The sequence below is a fragment of the Canariomyces notabilis genome (assembly GCF_033297395.1).
Source record: "Canariomyces notabilis strain CBS 508.74 unplaced genomic scaffold N656scaffold_16, whole genome shotgun sequence".
In the NCBI taxonomy this organism is placed as follows: domain Eukaryota; kingdom Fungi; phylum Ascomycota; class Sordariomycetes; order Sordariales; family Chaetomiaceae; genus Canariomyces; species Canariomyces notabilis.
This window is the reverse complement of record NW_027041838.1, coordinates 271,422-297,937: the sequence shown is the minus strand read 5'-3', so window position 1 is coordinate 297,937 and position 26,516 is coordinate 271,422. Positions and strand designations below refer to the sequence as shown.

Below are 26,516 nucleotides of genomic sequence, written 5' to 3'. Positions count from 1 at the left end.
AAAAAAAAAAAAGGCTTCGTGTCAGCCTTAGAAATTGTCTCTTCGGCTCTACGGAGTACCTTCAGCAAGAGTTGCAAATGTGACCAAGCCTGTACCCGAGTGCTGCGGTATTGCCGTTCCGTTCGGACCTAGAGTCCGGAGCGGGCCACTTGAATTGCGGCCGGGGCCGGGGCCGGGCCTCCGCCCGGGTGTGACCTAGGGGGCTGTACGTGCGCCTTTTCCAACCGTTTGGGATACAATATTTGCGACACTATCGACCCCGAAACCAGGCCCGGGGGGGTGCCAATCAAATGGGCCTTCAACGTCCTCTTCGTGCAATACGCTGATGCTAACAGTAACGCAGGTACTGTACTGAAATTATCGAGTCCAATGCGGTAGCCCGCGTCGAGTGATGACCCCGTTCGCAGATGTGTGTGAAATGCTATGCTAGGGAATGGAGATTGCGTGGAGACAATGTAAATGACCTGGGTTCTAGTATACCTACACACGGAGGCAGTAATAATCTGGTGTTATCTGCTGCCCAACGAAGGAGTCGATGATCTCGAGATGCTACGAGCTGCATACGTCCTGCACAGGTGTGGTGAAGACGACTAGGAATACAAGCAGCGACTCATCCCACTTTCTTTCAGGGCTTGAAAGTAAGAGAAGCATCACCAAATCTACCAGTCCATCCACATTTGGTCTGTCGCGTTCCTCGGTCAGCTGCAGGATCTGGGTTTTACCACATGGAAGCAAGTGCAAATGCAGCTGAAGTTCTAGTGCAGCCGTGCCCAGTAGTCTTCATTTCTGCAGGCAAATGGGATGGCAGCAGATATGCAGGATGTCGAGGTAATGGTCAGCACGGCATCAGCACTCTAACATCAGTACGTAGTCGAGGTAGTACGGTACTTTGTGCCTCCTCCAAGCTTGGCCCGGCTGGGATCCCCCAAGATGTCAGCTGTGCCACAATTGATGTGTGGGGAAAGGGGATGCGTTCTCGGCGTTGCAGCGCCGTGGCTGTGAACAGTGGACCTCCGGTTTCCAATCTCCTTCATCCTAGGATACCTGACCCCCTGACATACCTACCCGACACTTGCCTTGGTGCCTTGTTGGATTTCTGCCTGCCGCAACTGCCTGCCGCACTGCATTTCGTTTGAAAGAGCGGTGTGGCAGTGCGGTCAACCAATCCATTCGAGCGGGATATTCAACGACTCCACCACCATTGGCTGGGTGTTCCGACCAACCTGTGGTCTGTGCTGTTCCTGCCCGATTTCAACCCGGGAGTGAACTTGCAAGTTCAAACATCAACAAGATGCACATCGGTTCATTGTGCATGTTCAGGAAGACGCCGCGGGCCGAAGCCGAGAAGAAGCAATTCGCCCCGCCCAGTGAGTCCAGCGCCGTTCCAGAAAGCCTTCGCGACCTCGAAGTTCCAGCATCCATTGACCTTTACCCCCTATATTCTCTTGGGATCAGGTGAGACTCCTGCCTGTGAGCATAGTAATTCTAGGTAGAGGCACACTTCGAGTGAGCACAGCCCGGATTGGACAATGCCTTGTCGTACTTATTGCCCTCCCTGCCACTGTGTACGGGACTGGCGAATGACAAACTTCACATGGGCACCACTGGGCACCACCACTGTGTTGTTTGAGTATGGTGATCCCCTTGCTCGTTTCGTGCACAGATGCATTGACTATGGCAGTCTCTGCAGTGAACGGCGACACATTGTTTTGGGCCATGCCGCTGTAGGCGAAGAAGCCCCTCGGACGTCCCCTCACGTCAAACGGCTTGCACAGGGCCATGTCTTGCATTTGGGTTCCATCAAAAAGTCCTGGAACTGGCTGTGTGAAGTCCAGGAACAGGGAAAGAGGGGCACCCTCTCAACGACGCTTGGGTACCAAGATCTTCATGACTTACTGCTAATCCCATCGCTCAAGACTCGATGACCAAAATAGCTTCCGGCCTGGCTTGACTGCCCCGCTTCAGGCACAATAACAACAACGATTGACTAACTATTTGTCCCTCGGCCGCTGGTATCTTCTGCATTCCATTCATAAACGAAACGGGTAGGGAATAAGGACCAAGGAGACACAGCAGGAACGGGACAGCGCTTGAGGAATAGGTTTGGTGCTCGCAACTCGTGATGCGAAGCGGTTTGAGATAGGTACGCGAGCACGAAGGGATCTGCCCAGGATAAACGGCAGAATGCACCACGACGCTGAGAACGACGAGATGCCGCCCCTTTGGTCACTCACCCAGAGCCACCTTAGAGATGGGTCTGAAGAAGTGGGGGTCAGCAGATTCTCAACGATACAGCAGTCTTCGAGGCGGTCAATGAATCTGGGGATAAGGCTGCGAAGTACTCCGTAATGCCCTCCTGTCATGCGATCGAGAACCGGCTGAATGTCATTCTCTTCGCTCGCCCGACAGGGATTTGGACAGGCGGGCACCAACCCGGCAGCAAGAGCCACTTAGGACCGTGGTTGAGCGGGAGATAAATCGGCTTTGGCGTCATGCATCGTTTCTGGGCGCGCAAGGCGGTTGATGGGGCAAGCCAATAGCACCTCTGTGCCAGGCATCATGTTAATGAGGCGCTTGCAACCCGCATTTCGAGTCAGCATTAGTCGGCAGAGCACTGTAACTGCTCATTGTGCACACAGTAACGTTGTCTGACGTTAGACAGGGATCTCCAGTTGCTTGAAGCCTGTCAAAAGAGCACAAGGTGCCTCGGGTGCTTTGTCTTCTTCATATAATACATTACACCACGACACACTTTTTCGGTCTGGTGACGCCGCCACTACGGGGCACATGTAGTCACCTAGTGGCGAGCTTTGCGTCCGATGAGGGACTAATTAACGGGGTCCAGCGCTGTCTGGATCAGCGCCATGTCCAGCCCGTTGAGTGCCTTCCAGGGGGAGATCCGTGGGTCCAAAGGCCCGGCCACGTTTGGTGACTTGCGTCCGCTGATGCAACGGTACGGAGACAAGCGAAGACCTGGCCGCCCTGCTCAGTCGCCGGCCGTGAGGTCTTGAGAAGGTCTCGCTGCGTTTTATCACTGTGCTTAAACCAGTCAAGGAGCGCCGACGGAATTCCCCGCCACAAGGCTGGGACGCCATGAGGATTCCAATGGCTAGCCGGCTACGGAGTGAATACACTTGAGAATTACGCGAGTCCCAACCGCCTGCAGGTGCTGTATGTAGCGGAAGAGGGTGAGGTAGTGGGCGCTAGTTTCATCATTTGATGCTTTCGATATCAGAGGCAGTTACCATCCACGACCGTATCATCAGAGAACTTTGGTTGAAGTGATTGAATTCATTGGGTTGCAGATCTCAGCAACCGAGGGGCGAGAAGCGGGCTACTCCGTGCTGCATAACAAGCGCAATTGGAGACGAAACAAAGAATTCAACAACAGAACTTAGGAACTACAGGCGCCGCTTCTTATCTGACGAACCTAAGTGTCGGGACGTTCGTCTACTTCTTCAATATGGGTTCGAATCTCAAAATGTCATATCAACCTGGAAGTCGGGCCACATCGGGAGCTGGCGGGAGCTGAACTCGAATTTGTGTATCCGTAGGTGGGGTCAGGTCAGTCCGTTTGGCGCAAGAAGCACGGCGTTCTCAACGGCCTCAAACCATCATGGCCAGCACCGTCCAGTGGCCGGTTCCGGCACTGGCTGGCATAGTGGGTACGCAGGCCAAAATTACCACACAACAACAACAAACCCAGAAGGCTAGGCCATACACCGACTAGCTTAGGTAGTTCGACCAATCGCTTGTTCCGTGGACCCACTTCGAATGCAGTCTTGCCACCCAGCCTGCAAGGAGAGTGGCCATTGCACCTGCTCGTGAGTGTGTGGCCGGGTCCTGCCTCTATCGTGCATTAGCGTTGTCCCTGGTAGCCCTCCCCACCATTTCATCGTGTCCAACCCTCCGCCCGTGCTGGTTGCAGAATCTGTCCCTCTTCTCTTCGCCTCTTCCCTACTTGACCTTCACTCACCTACCTTCCCCACGTTCTTACCAAACCAGCACAAAAGCTCTCTACCCCCAAGGCGCCAAAAACGACCGACACACCTATCTTGTATTCAACGAACGACCGAAACTTAGTCACTCCGGACTCCAGCGCCTGCCAGTCGTGAATGACCTGTTTGTTTTGATTCCATTGTGCAGCCTGTGTCACACCATCGGCAACATTTCAAAAGTCCGAGCCACCCTATGCGAGTCTAACCGCCGCCAACCATCCGAGCTCCTGTAAACAGACGACCTTGGCCCCCGAGTGCATCGCCTTTGGTTTATCGATCGATCATAATGTCTGCGTACTATCACTTCAACGCCCACCAGCAGCATCCTACCCCGACGACAGCAACCGCTGTCTCCCACAGCCACCATGGAGGGCGAAACCGGCGAGCGCCGAGGCTATCCGTCGCACAGAATCCTCACAAGCAATTTCGAGGAGTGAGGAGCATGAAAGAGCTTACCGAGTCGGCAAACCTTGCGGCTTTTCGGACGAAGTTCGAGGCCGGCCGATCGTTTGACCTCGAGGACGATATGGAATTCTGTCCCGGCTTGTTGACCGAGAGCGATGTGAGTCCCTAAGACGCTTTGCTGTCTATCCGGCCGGCGTTTTAGCACCTCTGTACATTGGTTGTACTGACCGAGTTTTGGACATAGCTCGTGTCGATTCACAGCTCATCCTCCGAACGGTCATCATTGGCAAGCAACTCGCCCCAAGGCTCACCGACGCAGCCTGCCGTCCAAGTCGCATCCGGCTTCTCACTGCAGTCGAGTTCCGCGGCCTTTATCCCTCCGGCGTACCAAAGTCACGCTTCACCCCTGAAACTTCACCAGCCCTCTGCCACCCGCGTTCGCAACGCCATCCCAATTGTCAACCCTGCTACGGGCATCACGATGTCCAGTCCGTCACCCTCGGTATCGCCCGCCCGGATGCAGCCCCAAGCCGTCGGACGGCGGTGGTGAGTGTGCTGATGTCTCGCTTCTGTGATTCCCGGACGAGACAAGCCAGCCCCGACCCATCGCCATCCTTGCAGTTAGGGCTGTAAGATCACTGTGCACATTCGCTCATGCAGCTGTTCATCTTGGCGGGCACCGGCAAACAGGGTAGCAGGGATTGATACTTCCATCGTCGCTCCAGCAGGCAGAGGGCGGCAATTGAGCTTTTCGGGGTCGACCGGATCTTCGACTTCCTTGGCGACTTGTCCACTTGACACGATACCCAACCTGTACAAAAATCCATCAATTAACATACGCCACTCTTTACGAGCGAAATATTTCTGGCATAATCGGATGCGCGATGAAAGAATAATCGATACCGCTTCGTTGTTTACCCCGATACCAACAAAAAGTTTACGTTTCGATGCGGTGTTCCCGGCCTCGAAAGTTGAGGGCTGCTATTTCATTTTCGACTACAACGAATGGGCGTTTCCACGGTGGTTTTGCATCCTTGCTCAAGGCAGCTTTTTTGCATCGGTGTCTCACGACGGAGTTTTGCGGCTTTCCTTATCTCGATACCATACAATGGGGTTTGGCGGTCTCTTTCCCGTATACCACGGAAGTGGTGGCTTTCCAGTCATACACGATAAAAAGTGTTTACGGGTCTACGGGTTTACGAGTTCTTCATTCCAGAAAAAGACTACATTGACATATAGAGCGACTTGGGACGGTGTCTTTTTTCAGTCGCGGTTGGGGGCATGGCGGGGAATGTTGCAACGTGGGTGTTCTCGATTTGGTGGCTACATGGGTTCCAATGTTATGGGAGCTTTGGGGTCGGTTGGCGAAGACATTGTGTGGTTTTACTGTCGAGTATCTCAGCGAGCTGGTATTTCCGGATCGGTTAGGGGGCGGGCGGGTGTGGAGTCGGTTCATATTGCTTGATTTCTGTTCATGTTCCTCATTCGGCTTCATTTGTATCATGGGTTAACGGTGGGCAGCTTAAGCTGATTCCCGCCTCTATATCCGTTTTGTGGGTTCTGTTTGTTCTTATTTCTCAAACGGATTGCATACGGATATTGGTTCATGGCGGAAAGGGGATGCGCATATCGGGTGTTCCCTGGATTGTCTGTCTGGGAGCTATTGTCTCTTACTCACAGTTGATTATTGCTTGTGGGGGTTGGTTTGCTCGGTCGGCATCGCATCTCAAGAGTTCCAAAGCAGCAGGCGCGCGCAGGGCAACATTGTGGTTGCAGTTGCTTGGTGTTTTGCGGCTCGGCTGAGCGGGCTGGGCATGTCAAGTTTTACCTTGTTGTTTAGTCTCTCCTCCGAGCACTTGTTCGGAATGGGTGGATGGTAAGATGGGACGGCGCGTGGTCTGACTCCTTGGCTTTCCGGCTCCGAGCTTCCTCGCCTCCGTTAGTAGTGGTAGGCGTTTTGTATATGCCAACACTCACACAAGCAAATCTGTGATAATGGGAATTGAAACACAGGCGCTAAATGCGCATCTCTTCGCTCAACTCGGTCTTCTTCATGGTCCTGTGCCTCTCGCTGAGCATATGGCATGGTTATAGGGTCTCACGTGAAGAACTACGGATACCTGTTGAACAACTGTGCCATTGTTGACAGATTCTCAGGGGCTGCCACGATGGGGGGAAACTCAGTTCAAGGGTAACTTTTCGCGAATCTCAGCTGTTGAGTATGATTCTTTCCCGTTTTCCACTCCTCATTGGAAGAAGTAACCGTGTCACCGTTTATCCAATGGTTCGAACGCCAATTCCGGTTCTCAGATCAGCGGCAACGATAGACGAGCCATTACCGTGTGTCCATGTAAGTACGCCTAAATACTTAGTCCCAGAAGTTGAAGAAGTGCCTGCCATCCCTGGTTATTTTAGCTTGGAACACAATCCCAAAAAAGGAGTTTCAGTGCCTGTAGGCTTGGGGGGCTCCATGATTCAGATACCTTACATGTGGTGATGGCACAAATATCACGACCTATGCCTGGTACTCGTTGAGCGAGCCTCCAGCTCTGATAGTCGGGCAAGCTTGGATCCCGAGGTTATCAACAGCATATTCATGGTCGACAAAGCTTGACACTCAGAGCCACTTATCGCAACTTGGGTAGATGTCCCATATGTCAGGCTTGAGTAAGTCTTGTTTGTGGGACGGTGCCACTTTACTCTCGTGTGGCTGTGTTGATGCTTCCTAGATACTCTATCTAGTATGTCACTGTGCTTGACGGTTGACGGGAACATGGCATGCTTTGCAGTTACATCTAGGTTGAAGTAAGTGTTCAATACGGGTGAATCTTAGGGCACTGATCTTGTGTTGACTGTTAGAATGTTGGAAGGAAATCTCAGGAGTGTACCCGGCATCGTGCAATTTCTATGGCTGGACTTACATGATTGATATCTTTGATGACTTCTCAGCCTTGCCTCTGGTTTTGAAATGTTATCGAAGTGGGTAGTTTGTCTTCTATAGTCCTCCCTGCATGACCTTCTCTTCTCTATCCTTTCTTTCGTCCGGTTCACAACTACTCACGCGAATCTTTCTTACCCATCACGCACTCCTGCTTCTTTCTGCAGTGACAGCTGTTGACAGGCACCTCCTACTCTCGCTTCTTTGGCTAACGACTCTCTTCTCAGTTGACGTTCTCCCTTGATCCCGTCTGATCATTTCTCTCTCACAATCTCTCCAACTCCGTGCGTAGCTGCATCGTGAGCTCACAAGCCAACCACACCACGCCCTTCACCGTGATTTGGATCGTTTCTCGCCCACTACTATTTCTTCTGCTCCAGTGCGTACCGGTGTGGATAAGGTCATAAGCCAACGAAACCGCTCTTCGCCGAGACTCCGTCAAACGCACCAGACCAAAGCAGAAGAAGAAGCCTTGCCTCTTCCTGCCATTGGCCATTACAGCTTGGATCTTGCCTCGGCGGCTTGATGCCTTCTTCTGCTCTTGCAAGGCCTCTTGCCATTAAGTTCCTCTCGACCTTGAATACCTCGCCGCTTCTTCCCCAGCTTCCTTCTCTTCATCTCACCAGCAATCACCCTTTCAACATCTACAACAAGCCCATCCATCTCAGGTTATCCCAGACTTTCTCGACCAGTTTCTATTTATCCTCCGCTGCTCCTTCACAGTACCCAGGCTCCTATGACTCCGACCAGCTGCCGTCTACCACTCAAACGAAAACGTTCTTACGAGCCAACAACCACAATGGCTTCCGGTCCCGTGGTAGTCGACTTGTCCGGTGATGAGTCCACTGACAGGTGAGTGGAAGAACCTTGAACCGGAAACATTCTGCCGTCAACGCTCTCCGGATGGCATAACTGGGTACTTATGGATTTGAAGCACATGAAGCTGATGTCGTTCGCCTCATTTCTAGATGGCTCTCCGCCCGGGTGATCAACCTCATCGTTGGACCTGAGCAGAAAAAGTGGGCGGTCCACGAAAAAATCCTCGTCGAGCACTCGACCTTCTTCGCCGAGTACTTCCAGAGCGAAGATGGCCGTGGCCGGGACGAGCTAAATCTTCCTCATGAGGATCCTAAACTCTTTGCGCTTCTTGTGCGTTGGCTTTATGGAATCGCCTTCATGTCAGGCGGCCGTCGCGCCTTTCGCTTTCCAGTGCCCGACGGCAAGGAAACTACCGTTCGAGACTTGTACGTGTTTCTTTCCTTCCCAAGTTATCATCGGACGGGCAGACTGACCAGCCTTTACCTCTACTAGCCTCCGTCTGTACGTCCTGGGCGGCAGATACGGCATCATTGGCGTCCGCAACGCGGCCATCGATGCGCTCTACAGCTACTACGGAGAAGCCAAGGGAAACCACGAGGCGCCCAACCTGCATGACGTGAAGTACATCTTTGACAACACGGCGCCCGAGGCGCCCATTCGCCTGTTCCTGATTGCCCACGCTCTCTTCTACCTATTCAGCTGGGGCCGCGAGAACTCCCCCTTGCCCGACGATTGGGCTCAGGTTCTGAAGGGAGATGGCGAGATCGGCTTTGCCATGATTCGCATGTTGTCCGAATGGGACTGGGTGTCGGGAAAGAACGCCCCAGTCATGACAATCAAGCCGCGTCACAAGTTTCATGAGCACCCTCCTACCCCGGACATTGTCAAGAAAGAAGTCGATGAGGGCAACATTTTGGAGCTGTGAGCCGGAAAAGGGAGGGGGCAAGGTTGGCGAAGCTCGGCTAGCACGTCGATTCCATGAACTTTTGGAGGTTGGGGTTTGTTTCGCTGGGGACTGGAACTTGGTTGGAGCCAGAGTTTAGGTTTATTTTGCGGAAGATGAAAGGCTCCGCCCTTAGGAATGAATGATTTCCAGGTTTTCTGGTCATGCCGCGTTCTTTGCGTTGTGCTTCTATAGAGATTTACCCTCAGGATCTCATCGCGCTTATCACTTGGGAAAGCAGCATTCCTCTAGAAAGCATCCTCACTTCTCCATCCTTCTCCATTTTGTCTGTGCCTTGAAATCTCAGTGCCTGATCCGTCAGTGTACTGTATGTACAATTTGTCATGACCCTAACTGACGTTGGAGTGAAATTCTTAAAGTCTCACCAACTGCGACCCTCCCGGTCAACAGGCTGTCAGACCATGGACATACCACTCCAAGCTCCTTCATGTGGTTCAGCTGAAATCTTAATCTGCCATCCTTCACCTGAAGTCTCTCGGCGCCTCCCATCTGTCAGGGAAGACCAAGCACGTCACCCCAAGCTGTCAGCCTCCCTCATCCACTGGAACGTGCAAGATACTTCGTCCCGCACACCATCAGCATCCCCAGCACACACATTGCCGCCTCAATCCAGTCTGGCATGACACTGTGCATGATGATTCGGAGGATGCCTAGGGACTGGATACCGCCAGGACGCCCAGCGCTGACTATGGAGAGCTGGATGGATAACCTGGCCCCCAGAGCAGAAGGTTTCTTGGTCAACCGGGCCCAGACGACGGGGCAGGCGACAATCCCGTATTGCCATGCCGGCGGGGGTATCAAGACAGACTACCTCCACAGAGGAGTTACTGAAGCCCTGAAGAACCTGGCCAAGAAACGTTCACTTATCCAGCCCCCTCGCCTTGATGAAGCGGCTGATCTGCTCCCGCGTGTGCTTGTCGTTGTACTGCTCGTGGCACTCGTAAAACGAGATCAGCTCCTGGGTGCAATCCACCATGGCTTCAATATCAATACTGCTTTCCGCCAGCCACATGGCAAAGCGCTGGACTTTGGCGAGGCGGGGATCCGTCGCCTTTTTGGGCTCGCCCAAGTTCTCCCCTTGTGCCGAGCCCACCTGCGACCCCTGGGAGGATGTAAATCCCGGCGTCACGGGCGTATTGCCGCCGCCGCCTCCGCCGGCAAACACGGCCGCCACCCGAGCCTGCGCCTGCAATTGTGCCTGTGCCAGTGCCGTCGCAGCCAAGGCGACGCCTCCTGCTCCTCCTCCTCCTCCCGCCCCTGCTCCTGCCGCGCCCGTGCTGGTGTTGCTGCCGGTGGGGCCGCCTCCGGTCGTGTTGCTGACGGGGCGTAGCACCAGCGCCATGAGGATGGCCGTCAGGGCGACAATGTGCGGCGGGTGCAGCAGCGGGAGGTCGGTCATGTAGTGGTCGTTGATGACGGTCCAGGCGAGCGACGTCTCTTCGTGCGTCAGGCCGAACTCGTCCTGGAAGGCCAGCAGCGTGCGGTAGGGCTGGTGCACGATGAGCTGCGAGTTCATCTCCGAGATGAGCGAGAACTCGCACTCGCCCACTCGGGAAGTGTCGTGGCCGTGGAAGTCGGACGGCCACAGTGACCGTGCCTCTTGCGAGACCAGTCGGATGTGTTGGGGGCATTCTTCCATTTTGCAGGCGAGGTAGAGCGCCGTGGTGATGACGAGGTAGGGGTTCGTGCGGCGGATCTCGACTCGCGTGTAGAAGCGCTTGATGTAGACCTGGGCTGTTGCCAGCGCCTGTTGGCGAACGCCGAGCCGCTTTCCGAGGCGGTTGATTTCTGGTTTCGGGGAGTTGCAAGATTAGCTTCTGGATGGCCCGACTGGCTACATGTAGGCAGTTAGATTGGGAGACATAGAGACATACGCTGATTGAAGTAAATATTGAGATGGCGCAACTGCGGCAGCGGGAACATTTGGACCAGGGTTGGGTCTTCATCTTCGAGGCGCTGCCGCGTGGCGGCCAGCTCGTCCTTGGTGAACTGCCAGAAGCGTCGTTGGGTTGATTCCCAATAATTGGCTGCCATGGCATAGCCGCTCGTCAAGGGCCGCGGCAGATAGAGCTACTCGCTGAGAAGTTGTGTTGCGAAGACATTGGATCTCAACGAATTGCTCTGTGCGAGTGAGCCTGTGAGGATATGTACCCCTTTAACTCCCGAGTCTCCCGTTTAGGTTGTCGGTTATCTTATCGGTGATGTGTGAGTTCGGGTGAGGCTGCGAGTCTGGATGATGTTTGACAAGGCTAGCGAATCAGACAGCAGGCAACTGGATGATGAGTGCGGGGCAGCTATCCATTGCTTCTGCTTGATGATTGGGCCAAAGCCGGTACCCCACTGCAACGCTTGTCACCAAGCTTACAAAGTCCCATGCTTCGACTGGTGTGTGAGTACCGACTACTTATCGGGAGCACCCGGAGCTGGTTCGGTAACAAGATGCAGAATGTCGCACAGGACGGGACTGCATAGCTTGTTGGAACCAGCAGGAGGCTTCGTCTCCTTATCTACATTGCATCGAGGAGAGCCGACATGGTTATATGCAGGTCCATAGATACCTAGGTGTCGCCCGAGGTTAAGTACAATAAGGACAGTACCCTTGTTGGGCCGTACTGTAGCTGTAATGTATGTACCAAGTACCTCGTACGTAAAGTTACCCCTTGACGACAACGTCCAAGATTTTCCCGGTTGGCAGGAATTGCAATCTGCTGCAGCCATCGAAGCAAGTCAACGCCCTCATCCCGCACAATTGGTCACCGAGGCCTCGACCTTGACACCCCCCGCTCTCGAAACTATGCAATCATAGAAAACACCTCAAAGTTGAATTCTTAGTTATCCCGTGATGTCTCTTCGATAGTGGAACCGACCCGCCGTCTGTCGTGCCGAGCCCTCGTGCGTCGTGCTGTTGTGGTTAGCCTCGGACTCTGCTCTGGCTTCCTTCGTGCGTCATACAATCGCGCTCGTTGCTGGCTCCGCGCGCCTTTCCCCCCTTACCGAAGTGACGCCCTGATTCGCATGCCGATCCGCATTCCCCTGCCGCTGCCCTGGGCAAAGGTGCCATGAGTGGCCGACCCGGGAATGAAGATCTCTGATGTCGTGTCGAAACTCGAGGTGGAAATGGACGAGTCGCAAAACCAGCGCGATAAGCGCGTCGAGGAGCTTTGGAGGAGGCTTGACCCTGCGGGACACGGCGAGCTTGACTTCAAGGGGCTGCAAAAGGGGCTGAGGAGGATCGACCACCGTAAGGAAGTCACTCTTCTTACTGCGGGACCATGTTGCTCATACGGCTACAGCTTTGAAGAACGCGGATGAAATGCTCAAGTCAGTAATTGGCATTGTCGATACAAACGGCGACGGCAAGATTCAGTACGAAGGTGCGTGTCCCTCTCCACGTCTATTGGGCGGGAACCGGATGGAAGAGAGGCACAGACAACCGGGAACCAGAGGCTGAGACCGCTGCAAACTAGAATTCCGAGTCTTCGTTGAGGCTGCAGAGAGGCAGCTCCTTCTGCTATTCAAGTCCATAGACAGGGACAAGGACGGCAGACTCAACAAGGAGGAGCTTCGGGCAGCCTTCCAGCGCGCTGGTCTGTCGGTGCCGATGCGGAGGCTGAATGGCTTCTTTGACGAGATGGACTTGAATAATGACGGTTTCATCAGTTTTGATGAATGGCGGTAAGCTTTGCCCGTTCTCATTTTGTTAACCCCTTTTTCTATTGTTTGTGCCACTTTTTGGAAGCACAACCAGAGACCCACTTGGTGGTGGATTGATCATGGCATGGAGTTTTTCTCGTCCTGGCTTTCTGTCTTTCGATGCTAGTCGACCAGCTGCTGGTGTTGAAATCTATTCCTCACAAGAAGTGTGTAAAATCTGGTTGGTGCTGAGTTAGCAAGCGAAGCTCTCATGGCGGTAAAACTGGTTACTGGTGTAAATTGGCGCTAACCCTTGGCTTGAAGCGATTTCCTGCTTTTTATGCCTAGTACCCACCACGGGTCAGCACTGGAGGCTGCGCTGTCTTATTATTCTACCATTGTTATGGTCAATGCAGAGGGAGATTCGCTCGTTAGTGATGAAACCCTAGAAGGCCTAGGTACGACCAGCTTCCTTCTTCAAGCTCTCTTCGGCTCGCTCCTCAGACTCGCCAACCCGGATTTGGCCTACACCCCGCGACCGCTGCGTTTCTCAGGCTCGGAAACTTCAAAATCTCTCTCTCGAGCCGACGACACCGATCACGCGGCGGTTGCCGCAGCAGACATGGCCTCCGCCGTCGCAGGTGCTCCTACTCAAATACTGATCGACCCGGCGATTCAGCGACCCATCCTGCAATACGAGGACACAGAGCAGTCTGGCGCCCAGGACATTTCTGAACTTGTGGAGGAGGATCCACAGCGCGTGAAAACCAGACTGACAGATCTGATGCCCGTACCAGGATACTTCCTCGCCGGTGCCGTTTCGGGCGGTGTGTCGCGAACTGCTACCGCGCCCCTGGACCGCCTGAAGGTCTACCTCCTCGTCAATACAAAAACCAGCACCACTGCGGCTCTCGCCGCTGCCAAGAGCGGCCGTCCTCTCGTTGCCCTGCGCAACGCAGGCCGTCCCATTGCCGATGCTATTGTGACCCTGTGGAAGACTGGCGGGGTGCGCACCTTTTTTGCGGGTAAGTTGACGCTGACCTGCCGTGCACTCGAACAACGACGCTAAAACAACATCGCAGGAAATGGTCTCAATGTCATCAAGATTATGCCAGAGTCTGCCATTCGGGTAAATGCCACCTAACTGCCGCTGTCTTCTTTGGGATTCTGACCGCTTGGGTAGTTCGGCTCTTATGAAGCATCCAAGAGATTTCTCGCAGCTTACGAAGGACACGACGACCCCAGTCAGATCAGCGCCGTCTCCAGGTTCGTGTCCGGTGGCATTGGCGGCATGACGGCGCAGTTCTGCGTGTATCCGATCGATACGCTCAAGTTTCGGCTACAATGTGAGACGGTCCAGGGTGGCCCCAAGGGAAATGCGCTGCTTTTCCAGACGGCGAAGAAAATGTGGGCAGATGGCGGTATCCGTGCGGCTTATCGCGGCCTCGGGCTCGGGCTCATCGGCATGTTTCCGTACAGCGCCATCGACATGGGCACATTTGAGGTGCTCAAGAAGTCGTACATTCGAGCGGCGGCGCGCTACTATGGCATCCACGAAGACGACGCCCAGCTTGGAAATGCCGGCACGGCCATCTTGGGAGCGTCCTCGGGGGCGCTCGGCGCTACCATCGTCTATCCTCTCAACGTTCTCCGCACCCGGCTGCAGACTCAAGGCACGGCCATGCACCCGCCAACATACACGGGATTCATGGATGTGGCAACCAAGACGGTCCGTAACGAGGGAGTACGCGGCCTATACAAAGGCCTGGTGCCCAACCTCCTCAAGGTAGCTCCAGCGCTGAGCATCACCTGGGTGTGCTACGAAAACATGAAGAAGCTTTTGGGCTTGAACTAAGCGCTGGGAACACCCCCAGAGATTCGGTATGCCTGAAAAATAGAGCTATTGAGCGATGTTAGAGGTGGTCGTTGGAGGAGAGCGACTTAGTTTTTACTTTTTCTTGGCATCAACTTGGCGTCTGGGTAGTTGAGTTTTGATGTCCGCTACGGCGGCGGCGGCGTTTGGGTTGCTGCAGTAGCATCGAGAGATACCAGTTAGAAGGAGGATCATTGATCAAAGGTTGGGATGACAGGTCATCGTGCCCTGGGACCATGGTGTTAGACGATGCCATACCGACTTATGTCGTCACACAGCTAACGTTAATTAATGACTGTGTCACCAACCTCGTCATTCCCGCTGCTGTCGTGGGCAATTCGTAATCAACAAATGAGGGCCCCTCTTTCTACGACCTTCCCAACTATGGTAACTGTCCCAAGCAGCCCTACGCACCTACGCACCTACGTACACTGGAGAATGAGCTCTTCAAGGTGACTTGCTGCGTAATCGTCCTGGTTGGAGCCCCGCACTCATGCATCCCCAGCTTCCTAATTTGGATGGGCCTTGATAGTCAACTGGCTCCCACGGTTGCTAGTTGGTTCCTTCCTTTGACTGGGTTCTGCCGATTTGTGCAAAACTCTGGCACCTGGGTTTCTGGAGCATGGCTGACGAGGCTATCTGACGGCACCTGCACACCGCAAGGTCGGGACGCTCGTCTTTCCATACCCCTCATCCACACCCATGACGCCTTGCTCGACAGCACCTTCCCTATACCAAGTGTCTCCCTGAAGTTTCACAGGTTCCAGAATACGGTACATACTCGTGCCTCTGCACACAGTGGGGTGTGGATCGCCTTCGTCGTCTTCCTCGTCGTCTTCTCGTCGTCGCTTCTTCTTGCCCCCGTATGGAGTACTCAGTTCATCCCTGAACCGCAACTTCGAAATTGGATTGAGATTCGACAAAACAACATCGCTGGCGTTAGCAACATAGATTTCCATCTTTGAACCTTCCCCCCAAGATAGGCCTCTGTAGATCACTTCAGACACCGCAAAGGAACCTTTTCTCGTACCCACTCGGCGTGGTTCGGTAGGAGCTATGCCCTACGCAGACAACCTCTACTCTGCTCTGGAGGATGAGTCGGATACTGAACCAATTGGGGATTCCTTGAGCCAACCGGGGCCCAGCGAATTAGGGATGGGCCCTATGACTGCTATAAGCTCGCACCTAGAGTACGACGGCCGCGCAAACGCCCATGCGAGCCAGACGGCACTGGCCCTCATGGACGATGTCGACGAAGTGGATCCACTTCTGCTCTCACCCACCGATGGCTACTTTGCTTCAACAGATGGAGCTTCATCTGAAGTCCAAGGCGGCGCGGCGTCATCTAATAATGTGCCATCCGTGCCGAATGTCTGGGTTGAGGACCCGTCTCTTGAGCGGAGTACAGCTGCGGCGAAGGCAAGGGAGGCAGAAGAGGAGCGACGGGGGAATATGTATGGATCGCCGCCTCAAGAAGACATAGGGCGCTCGATCCCTCCCACGACCGAGTCCCGAAACGGCTTGCCATCTTCAGACACCTCGTCATCCGTCAGGCAAAGTACGAGGCATGCCTCCCAGTCACCAGGGGCCGCGTACCATACCGCCCCGGCACCATCAGCCAACCGCTTGTCTTCGCCGTCTTCATATAGAGCTTACGCGATGCGAGATATTGGGTTCCATGGTGCACAACAATCGCACTTTGTACCACTGCCAATCGAGGCGCCGCCCGCTTATACACCTTCCCCCACCTCTCCTTCCAACTCGCAAGACGCACCGAGGAACTATAGCACATTCTCCCAACCCACAACCCTGGGAATCACCATGGGACTTCCAGATGAGGCCCAAGGCCTTTTGGCTCGTCAGCCTCAGAGTATGGGCGGTCCAGACCCTGATGGCTCTGATGCCCATGCGGATCACTCGTGGAGGCGCCGCATGTGGACGTATGCCCATTACTGCAGGATAGTGGTACTTGTTCTTGTACTTCTTCTGGTCTCCGTTGGCTTTCTCATTAGCCTCGTAAGTACCACGACCAGTGAGGTAAGCATGACGCGTCATTCTTCACCACTTGCTACGTTACCAGCACCGGCTTGATAAAGGAGGGTTGCCTCTACTATCTATCTCTCACCTTCAGACCATAGCCAATTTATTTGTCTACTCTAACCCTTCTCTCCATCTCTCTCCAACGTCTTCACTGACCCGGCCTTATAGAAAGGGCCAAAACCCCCTTCAGCAGACGAACCCAAAACACAACCCAGACCAGGTCATCCAGGCATGAACTATCCGGGGATTGACGACGACTTCTCTTGGAACGCCCGAGATATCTGCGGGGGTGCACAGATTGCCCGTCCCATCGACACCTACCAGGTGTCCTTTGGGTCCGACAACCCCCTGACCTTGGTGCAAAAGGTTGACGATGACAGTAGCCATCAAGAGTGGATCGACGTCCATGTGGAGGGCGCCGTCATATTCCGCAAGGCCGGCTCTGGCACACCAAGCTCGAAAGTGATTGTCGAGACGGTTGTCAATGACGAACGCCTCACCCTTGACAGCACCTGGAATGCGGAATATCAAATATTGATCATCACTGTTCCTCCCCGAGTGGATTGGGGCCGAGGAGATCCGAGACCCTGCATGAGCATCAAGGTGACCGTGTGGGTTCCGGAAAATGGCGAGCTCGACAAGCTTGAGGTCAACGCCGTCCATCTAGGCACTAGACTCCTCGACAACCTATCACTCTCCGTGTTACGAGTAACAAAACTCACCAGCATAGCCGGGCACATCGTCGCCGCGTCCACCGGTGTAGACGCTAGAGATGACAAGCTTGTGGATGTCGGCGCCCCTGATTCGTTCCGCTTCCACTCCCGCTTCATTGAGGTCACGACCACGGCGGCGCCAATCAAAGGCTCCTGGCCGCTGTACGACTATCTCGGCTTGCGCTCCACGGCGGGGAGCATCCGAGTCTGCGTTGAGCCCAAGGAGGTGGACAGCGATTCCCCGAAACCGGCCATCCTGTACATCAAGTCTCTGTCTGGCAATGTCGAATTCCGCGAGCCGATCCACGCCACGGAAATTGCCCATACCCTTGAGGGTGCCAGGAACGGGCAGCAAGCAGATATCACAGCCGACGCTCTCCTTCCGCCAAGGGACTACCGCGTGGACGTGCAAACCACGAGCGGCGATATCCTCGGTGCGGCCGCGTTCAGCTCGTCGGCGTCGTTCAGAACCACCTCGGGGACTGTGAGCCTGGATCTGCTGCCCGTGCTGGATAAGTCTTTCGCCAAGGGCGATGCGAAGAAAGTGGCACTGCAGACGAGCAGCCTCAGCGGAACGACGGACGTGAAGGTTCTGGAACCTCTGTGGATGGACGCCTCCAGCGGTGGTGTTAGCAGTTATTTGGTTGTCGATCCGGGAAGTCAGGGGAAGCAGAATGGCGGTCCGCTACCGCTGCGCGGCCTGCACGCGCAGCACACCAGCACATCTGCGGACATTAAGCTGCTGTACCCGGGGTCGTGGGAGGGAGATATTGAGCTTACGTCACTGACGGGCCAGTTGAAGGTTGCGGGTGAGGGCGTCAAGCTGATCAAGGCAGGCAGTGACTGGCCGGGGATCAATAAGAGCTTGGTGGCGAGGAAGGGGGAGAAAGGAAAGGGAGGGAGGATCCTGGGGAAGACTACGTCCGGGAACATTGATGTGGTTGTTGGGGAACGGGTGGAGGGCAAAGGGGTGATGAATTGGGCCAGGATAGGGGCGGAAGAGGGTGGAACTGGAACTCGGTGAGCATGAGCTGGCATCGAAGAGATCAAGAGGGCAGGTAATGTCGCTTGATGGGTGGCATGGTTTTGGATTAGATGCGTTGGACTACCCGTCAGTACTTGGGAAGCGCCGGAGCCGGCGTCGCATAAAATTTGAGGAGGGAAGATCCAACTCGGAATGAGTGATAAGACGGATCGTGTCTTGCTTGAGGCCGGCGTGGATTTGCTAGGTAGCTCGCCTGTATACAATGGTGGAAGCTGGCCGCGGTCTTTTTATCAAGCAGCACAAGGAAAGCGTCTGGCCGGTAGTGGGTGTGGTGTTGGACCACTTGGTCAGGGGTTTGTTTGTCTTTGGATAGGAGCGTGGCATGCTTTTTGTGACGCAATCTACGACTTGGACAACACGCAAATATCATGTATGTGGCCTAAGAAGAAACTCGTTACGAGTCATCATTTCACAAGTTATATCGACGAAACAACGCTGTGTGTTCATAAGCTCTGACTTCCCTTTCATGTCTAAGGGCTTACACTCGGATTGGCACGGAATATTATCTGATGATACTTTCCGCACGCTGTTTCCAGTCGTCTTCTCATAGTACTTCCGGGTACTGGTAGCATCAGTTTTGTTGTCATTAGGGGATCTAGGCACCCCGTTCAGGGGGGCAGTCGTGCGGTCTCTGGAGACCCTGGAGTACCTTCGTAGGAGCACAACATTGCCCAGGACACATCGTGTTTAGAGTGTGTGCACCAAACGTAAGACTATTAAGAGTTTATTGATCATAGTAAGACGGAGTCCCTGAATATGACTCCTAAAATCTCTATGTACAAGTGCGTATGACCGGCGTCCATCGCTTCACTGGCCGTTACTAGGGCAAATCCTGTTGGTTACTTTTCCAAGCGACTGAAGAAAGTCGAGCAAAATCGCGATGGTTCGCCATGAAACGGTGGTGTGACAGGAAGGGTTAAACTCTAGAAGAAGAAAAAACAAGAGGTTGGCACTCGATTCTTTTCAGAATGAATCGGCTCTCAGACCTTGAACTTCCTTGTTAGGGAGACACCGTGACTGGAATGTAAAGAGTTTACGCTTATTGATATGCTTAAGTTCAGCGGGTACTCCCATTCCTACTTTCAGTGTCACCGCCAGTGACAACGAGGAGCAAAATCTTCACCCACAACTTGTAAGTTGTACGTCTGGGAAGACTGTGGCATGGCTGGCCAACTTGCCAGTGGTGGCACACAGATCCCATGACAGGTGTACTAAGTATGAGGTACTGTAGCTCTGCTTCATTTCAGGCCTTCAGCAGCAATATGCCCTCACCACGCTCCCTCATTAATCGTCGAGGGTTTCCGCACTCACGCACCCGCCAACCTTACAAGGTGGTTTGAAGGTGTGGAAAACTCGTCGTCTGGGTTCAAGGGGAGCGTGTCGAATAGGTTCTGCGACTCGGTGATGGCCGGGTTGTAGACCTGATTCCAGAGTGAGCCATGAGTGCCTCGGAGGTCGTGATCTGTTCCGGGTGAGTAGGTTATCGCGAAAGTAGGGTACCAAGTCGGCCCGCGGCAGCTGCGTTGCCACCCATCCGACCCTCGACGAAGGCTTGCTACCACCTTCCTCATGATCGTAATCGGAGTCGGTGAGGGTAATAATGACGGTCAGGGGCTCCGTGTCCGTCTCAACGTCAAAAGGAAGCGGCACTTCCAAAACGTTCCCAAAGGCAGTGGCGGCTTCGGCTTGAAGTGGTCCTCATTGACCTCGAACTTGCGCTCAATTTGTCGGGCACTGGCTGTCCTCGCCTCGTACACACCCACGTTCTCATCCTTCTTCGGCAGCCGGCGAGACACGGCATTATGACTTGTTCCGCCTTCTACTGGAAGACTGCCGTGACGACCCGGTGATCAACATTTTGGAGACCCGTACATCAGCATCTTAGCGACCCATCAGCTTCGCTCAGACAGTAAGGAGTTGGTGCAATTCTTACCCAGAATGCGGTCCTCTTCCCGCTCAGTGGAAAGCACAGAAGTCCATGATCGCTCCTCGGCTTTTGGGCAATTTGACGGCGAGGTCTCCCGCTGAGTTTACCGCTGGGCCCTGGGGTGTGTTCGACGCACACAAACAAAGCCCAGAGACTGATCGACTATGTGGGAGGCGAACATGAAGGCCGCGTGGAGCTGAGCCGCGAGAAACTTTCGCAAGCAGCTTCCCGACGACACCAAGCCTCTAGCCAACGATCAGTGCCCGCGCAATCCAAATAGCATCAGGATTGGAGGCTCAGAGAAAAGGAAATCACGAGACTGAATAGGTACAGCCCACTAATCGGCAGGCCAAGGTGGATAAGGGTGGGAAATTGACGAAGGAAGTGCAGGTCTCCTCTTTGGCGTTTACTTAAAGAGGCGTATCACCAAGCCAAGTCTTCCCAATGCATTCGCGTCTTAGCAGATTCTTCTGTTCCTGGCGCTCCTCCTCAATGTTGACCTTCATTGCTGTAACCATATTGAACGCCTGATGGACGACCTGCTTGACAGTACTGTTGCCCGTGACTAGGAAGCTCTTAAGGTAGCGATTGGCGGATTCGACGGTGACATCCATCCCGCCGTTGCTGTGCCATTCCATGGCCTGCTCTTGGACCTGGCTCTGGTCCTGGTCTTGGTTACCGACTTCCTCGAAAAGGATGGTGTCCATGAAGTCCGGTTTGGGATTCAGAAAGTCGTCAAAGACCCAGGAAACGTCGGGACGCCGGAGCCACCACCGGACTGGAACACGAATCGGACGCGGAGCCGCAATGGGACAGGAGCAGGGGTTCGGCGGTTGGTGTTGAAGGAGGAAAAGAGCAAGTAGGCGATCAGGAGAAAGGGACCCGGAGTGGTCTCATGACTCTCATCCTCGGGTAGCTAGAGAGAGCAAAGCTAGTTGCCCGGCCGCTATCACGCTAGCTAAGCCGGGCGAATACAGGCAAAGCGAGGCAAGCAATACTTGGTGATTTAGGGTGATTGGGGGTTCCGCTGACCCGGGGGAGTCGGTAAGTGGTAACTTGAGATCAGGGCTAATCGGTTGCAGCGAGTGACGCCGGATGGGGGTACAGACGGGGCAGAACCACATTAAATGCCTCCCTCTTATGAGCCTGGAGAGTGGCGTTCGCGGCCTCTGTATAGATTTGTGTCCCGCTTCTCTCTTTCTCATGGGTAATTAGGTGGTAACAAGCTCCATTTCGTTTAGGCGTCCTTGGAGAGAAATGGAAGAACTGTGATGAGGGGCAGTTGAGTGCGCAGTTCTGCCAGGCGCCCATGACCAGCCCGATGATAGCGTAGACTCCGATGTTGTTGGCTGACCATCGGTCAAGGGTTCGAGGAGGAGTGGGATGTGCGGTGCCAGGGGCGAGACTGATCGTCTCCAGGATATAATGCCATTCTGTTCCAATGTCTTTTTCAGATCGTGCAAGTGCTCCAGGTCTTTGAACGTATTTCCGCTCGGTGTCTACCAGCTCGCTTACTACGTAGTCTCGGTAACTCGTTTGGAACCCTGGTCGGAGCTTGTCACCCTCAGGCTTCAATAGCCTCTTCGTGGGAACCTGAGCACTAGTAGGCCTGCGCAATTGTTGTCGTTGCGGGCTACCAAGGGCCAGCTCGAGTCGGGGAACAAGGGGGATTCTGAAAGCATCAAGACTCGCTGACGTTCGGAGGACTACTACTAGTAAGTAGTCTGTAACCTCCGGCGGGATTGTGACATTGTGTATCCGTAAAGTATAGCACACTGGCGTATTGCTCGGCCTACTCCGACGACGGTCTGCTGGCTGAGGATCCTGGATCCGTAGATATGGGTCTCGCTCATCCAGTTGTCGTCTGTACCAGGACTAGAAATCAATGGTATTTTTGTTGGGGTCATCGTAGAAAACTGGCGGATCAGGATTGTGACCGAGAGCAACATATCACAGGAATGAATCGCACTGGTACAGCCACATATTGTGCAGACGTTTCCATTCTGTGTTCGCGTCGAGACTCTGGTTGCCACACTGGAGCGAGAGCCAGTGCGATACGGTCCAGCTCCATGGTAACGGGAACGCGGAGGAGTTTTGGCTGGTAAATACTGCTGGGGATTCAAGGATCTCTGTGGACAAGAGTTCGTTGGCATTGCCATCGCGGAGTGGTATGCTGAGTGAGTCGTAAAGAGGTGATGGTGCAGCTTCGTCGTCGATCCCGAACCCATGGGCTTTCTTCGACTTATGGCCGAGCGAGTTGGAGCGTGGAGCCGTGGACAGTACGGTGGACTGGTGAGATTCGAGTTGACGACGTCGAAAGGAAACCGCATTTGTTGAGATGCTGGCACTCGCCGAGTCGTCGTCGCCGTCAGGGAAGGTAGCCAGTGGCGGACCCATGTTCGAAATTTCAAATTATATGCAGTTGCTTCGAAAACAAGCGGGAAGAGAGAGAAAAAGGTTTATTGACCCAGGGCAAGGGCAATGAGGACACGCCTGAGTCTCGTCCAGTCCTTCGAATGATGGTTAGGGTCTTTACTGTATCACCACCGGGGCCATCGAGTTTCATGCCAGGGCGGAACCGACGACCTACTTGAAAAATGAGTCGAGAACCGTGAGCGATTAAGTGATGGTAGCTCACCAACTAGCTGGCCGAGAGGATAACCCGCTGCCCCTTTGGTGACAGTCGGTTGAGCTGAGTAGAATATTTGTTTATATATAGAATGTTGTTAGCTGGCTATTTGTAGGACTCGTATGTTTCTGGCGTCGGACGCTCGGGAAATCCTTTGTCGCAGACGCGCGGTCTCATCTGTACCATGACCGGCTCACTATCTCATTGGGGCCGGAAAACGGTTGTCACTAAGATGTGACCTTCTACTTGTGCTGTGATATCGCTGGCGGGAAGGAAACCTGGGAAACGGTGTTCGGTGTGGATGGTGAGACACGTTAGGTACCTTAGTTTGGCACGGCCTGGGGAAACACCAATCTGAAAGAATCTGGAATGAACTTGAGCTTCCGTGTCAGTCAAAACAAAGAATCTTGTCAACAGTTCAGGTCAGGTTGTCGCCTTTGTTGGTGCCTACCTCATATAGACTCCTGAATGCATTATTGGCCGAGGCATGGGACGTTTCAAGGAACAATGGCTGCTGGAACTGCTCTGGTTTCATGACAAGAATTGAGATGATGAGCTGGATGATCTGACTGAGTTCCTACCTAAGTTATAAATACTTCTCCCTCAAAGAACTGACCATGGGAAACAGTCAAATCAAAACCAGGTTGAACAACAAGCATTCAATGCCATAGACGGAAAGAAACAGCAAGCGGCATGACCACCATGTGTAATATTGTCAAGCGCGTTTTCCTGGGTTGCAAACACCAAACATACCAAAACACGGCCTTCTGCGATTTGGCCACGGGCGAAGATGTAAACCAGTTTCCCAAGACGAAGTTCCTTCTCGGCAGCCCACGCGATGTTCCAGCAGCCGCTCTCAGTTGTCCAAGGAGGAGGTTCCCGTTGCGGCCCCAAAACAGTCTATGTCCTGCTTGCAGGAGGATGATGAGGTAGCAATCCACTTCCGTTGAAATACTCCAGATCAGAGTCGCCCGGGGCCAGTACAGGTTGCTTTCATGTTGACTATACAATGGATAATCATGACACAGCATAGTAAAGACCTACCTTATGACAAGTTGATCATGAAGTGAAATGCCAAACCCCCTGAATACCTGTTGTTGTCCTCTTGACATCAAAGACTTTCTCCCGCTTGAGCCCACAAGTATTCCCAAGTTTTCGTCCAAGGTTTGCACAAACCCCAAGAGAAAGTGCCACGTCTACCTACCTTTAACAAACATTGGTATTCTGAGCAAGTCGTTTTAATAGGGTCCCTTTCTTGCTGTGAGCTTGAGTCAACAGACCTGCCTTTATGACCACCTTGTGTAGAGGTTTACTTTGCTATATAAGGATTCATGTTTATTTTGTGTTTGACCTTTGCAGAAGACCCTTTCCAGTTCATTATATATACAAACATAAAAATTAATTTGCATCGCTTATCAACATGTTTGCTGCTATATTGCGTTCAAGATGTTAGGGCACCTTCTCTGCCCCTGGCAGTCCCTTGATAAGGTATGCTGCTAACAAACATCATTAGCGAAGACACCTGCTGCGCCTGCCGAAGATGACCAGGTATCCTTTTTGACTGTCGAGTCAATCGACGAGATAGAACAATATCTGGGCGATGTCGGCCGTGAGTAACGGAACATGGAAACCGTCAACAATTACAGGACACCAAGCACGAAGCGCGAGGCTGACATGAACACGAACCTCAGGTGGTGCGGACTACCCCCTGTATCGACCTCGCCGTCGCTCTCAACCATACCAGAACCGCAGTACTAGTTCGCAGGAGGACCAGGCCGACCTTGTGTTGCCCGATTTTCGGAGAGGGCGTCCTTTCAAGCCTCGCTACTTTAACTCGCCAAAGAAAACGGCCGAGCAACTACGAACCCTTTCCACAATTTGGGAGGCTTCTCTAGACGATATCCAAAAAGCGTATTGCCAGACGACGCAGCAACCTCCAATGGATTCGTCAGGACAACAGGCTGGAAGCTCGCAGGAATCTGCGAATGTCAGCCGCCAACAGAATGCTCAGGCTCCGACGACGTCGTCAACACCACCCGTCCCGTCCCCCGATGCTCAATCTCCATCCGTGCGGTCCACCTCCGCTTGCCCGTCACTGACTGTCCCACCCGCTCTGTCACCGTTGACAGCTTCCCGGTTGAGCCCGGACGTTCGGACGTGCTCATTTAAGCCCACTGGACTTGCCCACACAGGAAAGACCATACTTTCCCACGACCGCGGTCTTCGTAGTTTCTCGTACTAACATTGGAACCGAACAGATATCCGACCAGTGAGCCTCATCCCAGATAATCCCTACGGCTACCCTCTGCCGCCTCCCTTTCGTAAGATCCTCCTCTCCTGCTCAAAGATACCCTCATACTATCCCAAACCATCCAGAACAAGCAACACTGACGCGAAGCAGGCCACAATTGGGACATTCCCAACCGCCGCGCAGCCGTCAATTCCGTCGACCCTTCCCGTGTCCTGCGCGCAGGGTACACGGGTCCGCCCACCGGCTCACGGCCGAGGCCCACGGCGAGCATCATCGAAACATCGAGCACTGCTACAACCCCCAATGTCACAAGCAGCCTTGACGACTCAGCCAAGACGGGTCCAAATGGAGTGGACGGGTTAACGACGGGTAAGCTTGCGTTTGGGCCAGATTTACCGTCAGGCCATCGGGAGACTGAATAGAATATACTAGGACCGTCGCCACCCGGCGACTCCGTCGCGTCTCAAGTCCAGCGCGAAGGGGAGAAAGAGGGAGATGGACGGCAAGGAGAGTGAGAGAGGGTCGAAGCAGGCGAAGGGATAGCTTCTCCCGACATGAAGAACAGTGATGAGAACCTAACGAAGAGAGACTCAGTTCTCGACCAGAATTGAAAGATAGACGTCGAGTAGAGGGTTCCCTGGTGGATATCTTCATCGAATATATTAGCAGTGTCTGCGACGGGACAGTCGTCCTCTGGAACCTAAGCTGCAATCAGCCATGGATGAAATGGTCTTGATAGTCGCTAACATCTGCGTATCCGGCCGGCCGAATCTAATTCTCAGAGCTGGGCTGTGGTCCATTACTCTCACCGTGTAACTGACTTGGCACGGCCGGGAAGAAATCGGCTCAGTTGGCCCTCCGAAGTTCGCTGGTAGATGCATCACAACGACCACATTGACTCCTAGTACTCTGTAGTACATGCTTCCATCCAGCTTTGGGAAGACGTTGAATATGGACAGGTTCATGCAACCCTGGGACTTTGAGGCTCAGAGTTCGAACGTCGTTGTCAGATGCAGGGGTAACGTTGAGCTACACGGGGAAGCGCTTATCCCGCAACACTTCTGGCCCGTGCACAGAAGAAAATTCCAAGTACTGCACGGACGCATGTACATCACAGAGGCCCGGCATAAGCCGTAGAATGGGCCCTCTTCCATGTACCTCTGTCGCATCAAGTATAGTCGGGTATTTGCCTTGCATTTCCGATTGGTGGCCATGATACTCTGCGCCCACCTGCGTCCACACTCGCGTATATACAACCTAAGGCATCGCTGACTTAGCGAT

General features: G+C 53.8%; 8 protein-coding genes across 8 annotated transcripts; 5 read left to right on the top strand and 3 right to left on the bottom strand.

The window, feature by feature from the left end:
- Nucleotides 1-4,284: 4,284 nt before the first annotated feature.
- N656DRAFT_712338 (uncharacterized protein) lies at nt 4,285-4,953 on the top strand (the record flags this gene model as incomplete). Its single annotated transcript, XM_064811798.1, has 2 exons — nt 4,285-4,560; nt 4,648-4,953. 2 exons carry the CDS (start codon nt 4,285-4,287, stop codon nt 4,951-4,953), a joined length of 582 nt encoding a protein of 193 aa, XP_064668699.1.
- Nucleotides 4,954-7,957: 3,004 nt separating this feature from the next.
- Nucleotides 7,958-9,233, top strand: N656DRAFT_171019 (uncharacterized protein). Its single transcript, XM_064808740.1, has 3 exons — nt 7,958-8,193; nt 8,310-8,585; nt 8,653-9,233. The coding sequence occupies exons 1-3, from the start codon at nt 8,078-8,080 to the stop codon at nt 9,083-9,085; spliced, it is 825 nt and encodes a 274-aa protein (XP_064668698.1). The 5' UTR covers nt 7,958-8,077; the 3' UTR covers nt 9,086-9,233.
- Nucleotides 9,234-9,798: 565 nt separating this feature from the next.
- Nucleotides 9,799-11,257, bottom strand: N656DRAFT_171039 (cyclin-like protein). Its single transcript, XM_064808741.1, has 2 exons — nt 10,999-11,257; nt 9,799-10,912 (listed from the first exon to the last, which is right to left on the bottom strand). The coding sequence occupies exons 1-2, from the start codon at nt 11,156-11,158 to the stop codon at nt 9,984-9,986; spliced, it is 1,089 nt and encodes a 362-aa protein (XP_064668697.1). The 5' UTR covers nt 11,159-11,257; the 3' UTR covers nt 9,799-9,983.
- A 1,206-nt stretch (nt 11,258-12,463) lies between these two features.
- N656DRAFT_780919 (uncharacterized protein) lies at nt 12,464-12,883 on the bottom strand. The gene has a single exon (XM_064815477.1). It carries the CDS (start codon nt 12,818-12,820, stop codon nt 12,488-12,490), a length of 333 nt encoding a protein of 110 aa, XP_064668696.1. The 5' UTR covers nt 12,821-12,883; the 3' UTR covers nt 12,464-12,487.
- N656DRAFT_780917 (mitochondrial carrier) lies at nt 12,698-14,934 on the top strand (the record flags this gene model as incomplete). The annotated part of the gene is made up of 5 exons (XM_064815476.1): nt 12,698-12,799; nt 13,082-13,215; nt 13,555-13,782; nt 13,840-13,886; nt 13,941-14,934. Coding segments are annotated over exons 2-5 (1,060 nt in total), but the record flags the coding sequence as incomplete, so codon positions are not given.
- Nucleotides 14,935-15,686: 752 nt separating this feature from the next.
- Nucleotides 15,687-18,407, top strand: N656DRAFT_790616 (uncharacterized protein; the record flags this gene model as incomplete). Its single annotated transcript, XM_064816903.1, has 3 exons — nt 15,687-16,646; nt 16,839-18,011; nt 18,048-18,407. 3 exons carry the CDS (start codon nt 15,687-15,689, stop codon nt 18,405-18,407), a joined length of 2,493 nt encoding a protein of 830 aa, XP_064668694.1.
- A 1,328-nt stretch (nt 18,408-19,735) lies between these two features.
- On the bottom strand, nt 19,736-21,062 carry N656DRAFT_799417 (uncharacterized protein; the record flags this gene model as incomplete). The annotated part of the gene is made up of 3 exons (XM_064817868.1): nt 19,736-19,849; nt 19,929-20,113; nt 20,783-21,062. 3 exons carry the CDS (start codon nt 21,060-21,062, stop codon nt 19,736-19,738), a joined length of 579 nt encoding a protein of 192 aa, XP_064668693.1.
- Nucleotides 21,063-24,430: 3,368 nt separating this feature from the next.
- N656DRAFT_769632 (uncharacterized protein) lies at nt 24,431-25,750 on the top strand (the record flags this gene model as incomplete). Its single annotated transcript, XM_064813719.1, has 6 exons — nt 24,431-24,472; nt 24,503-24,593; nt 24,676-25,209; nt 25,243-25,305; nt 25,386-25,604; nt 25,668-25,750. 6 exons carry the CDS (start codon nt 24,431-24,433, stop codon nt 25,748-25,750), a joined length of 1,032 nt encoding a protein of 343 aa, XP_064668692.1.
- Nucleotides 25,751-26,516: the final 766 nt, after the last annotated feature.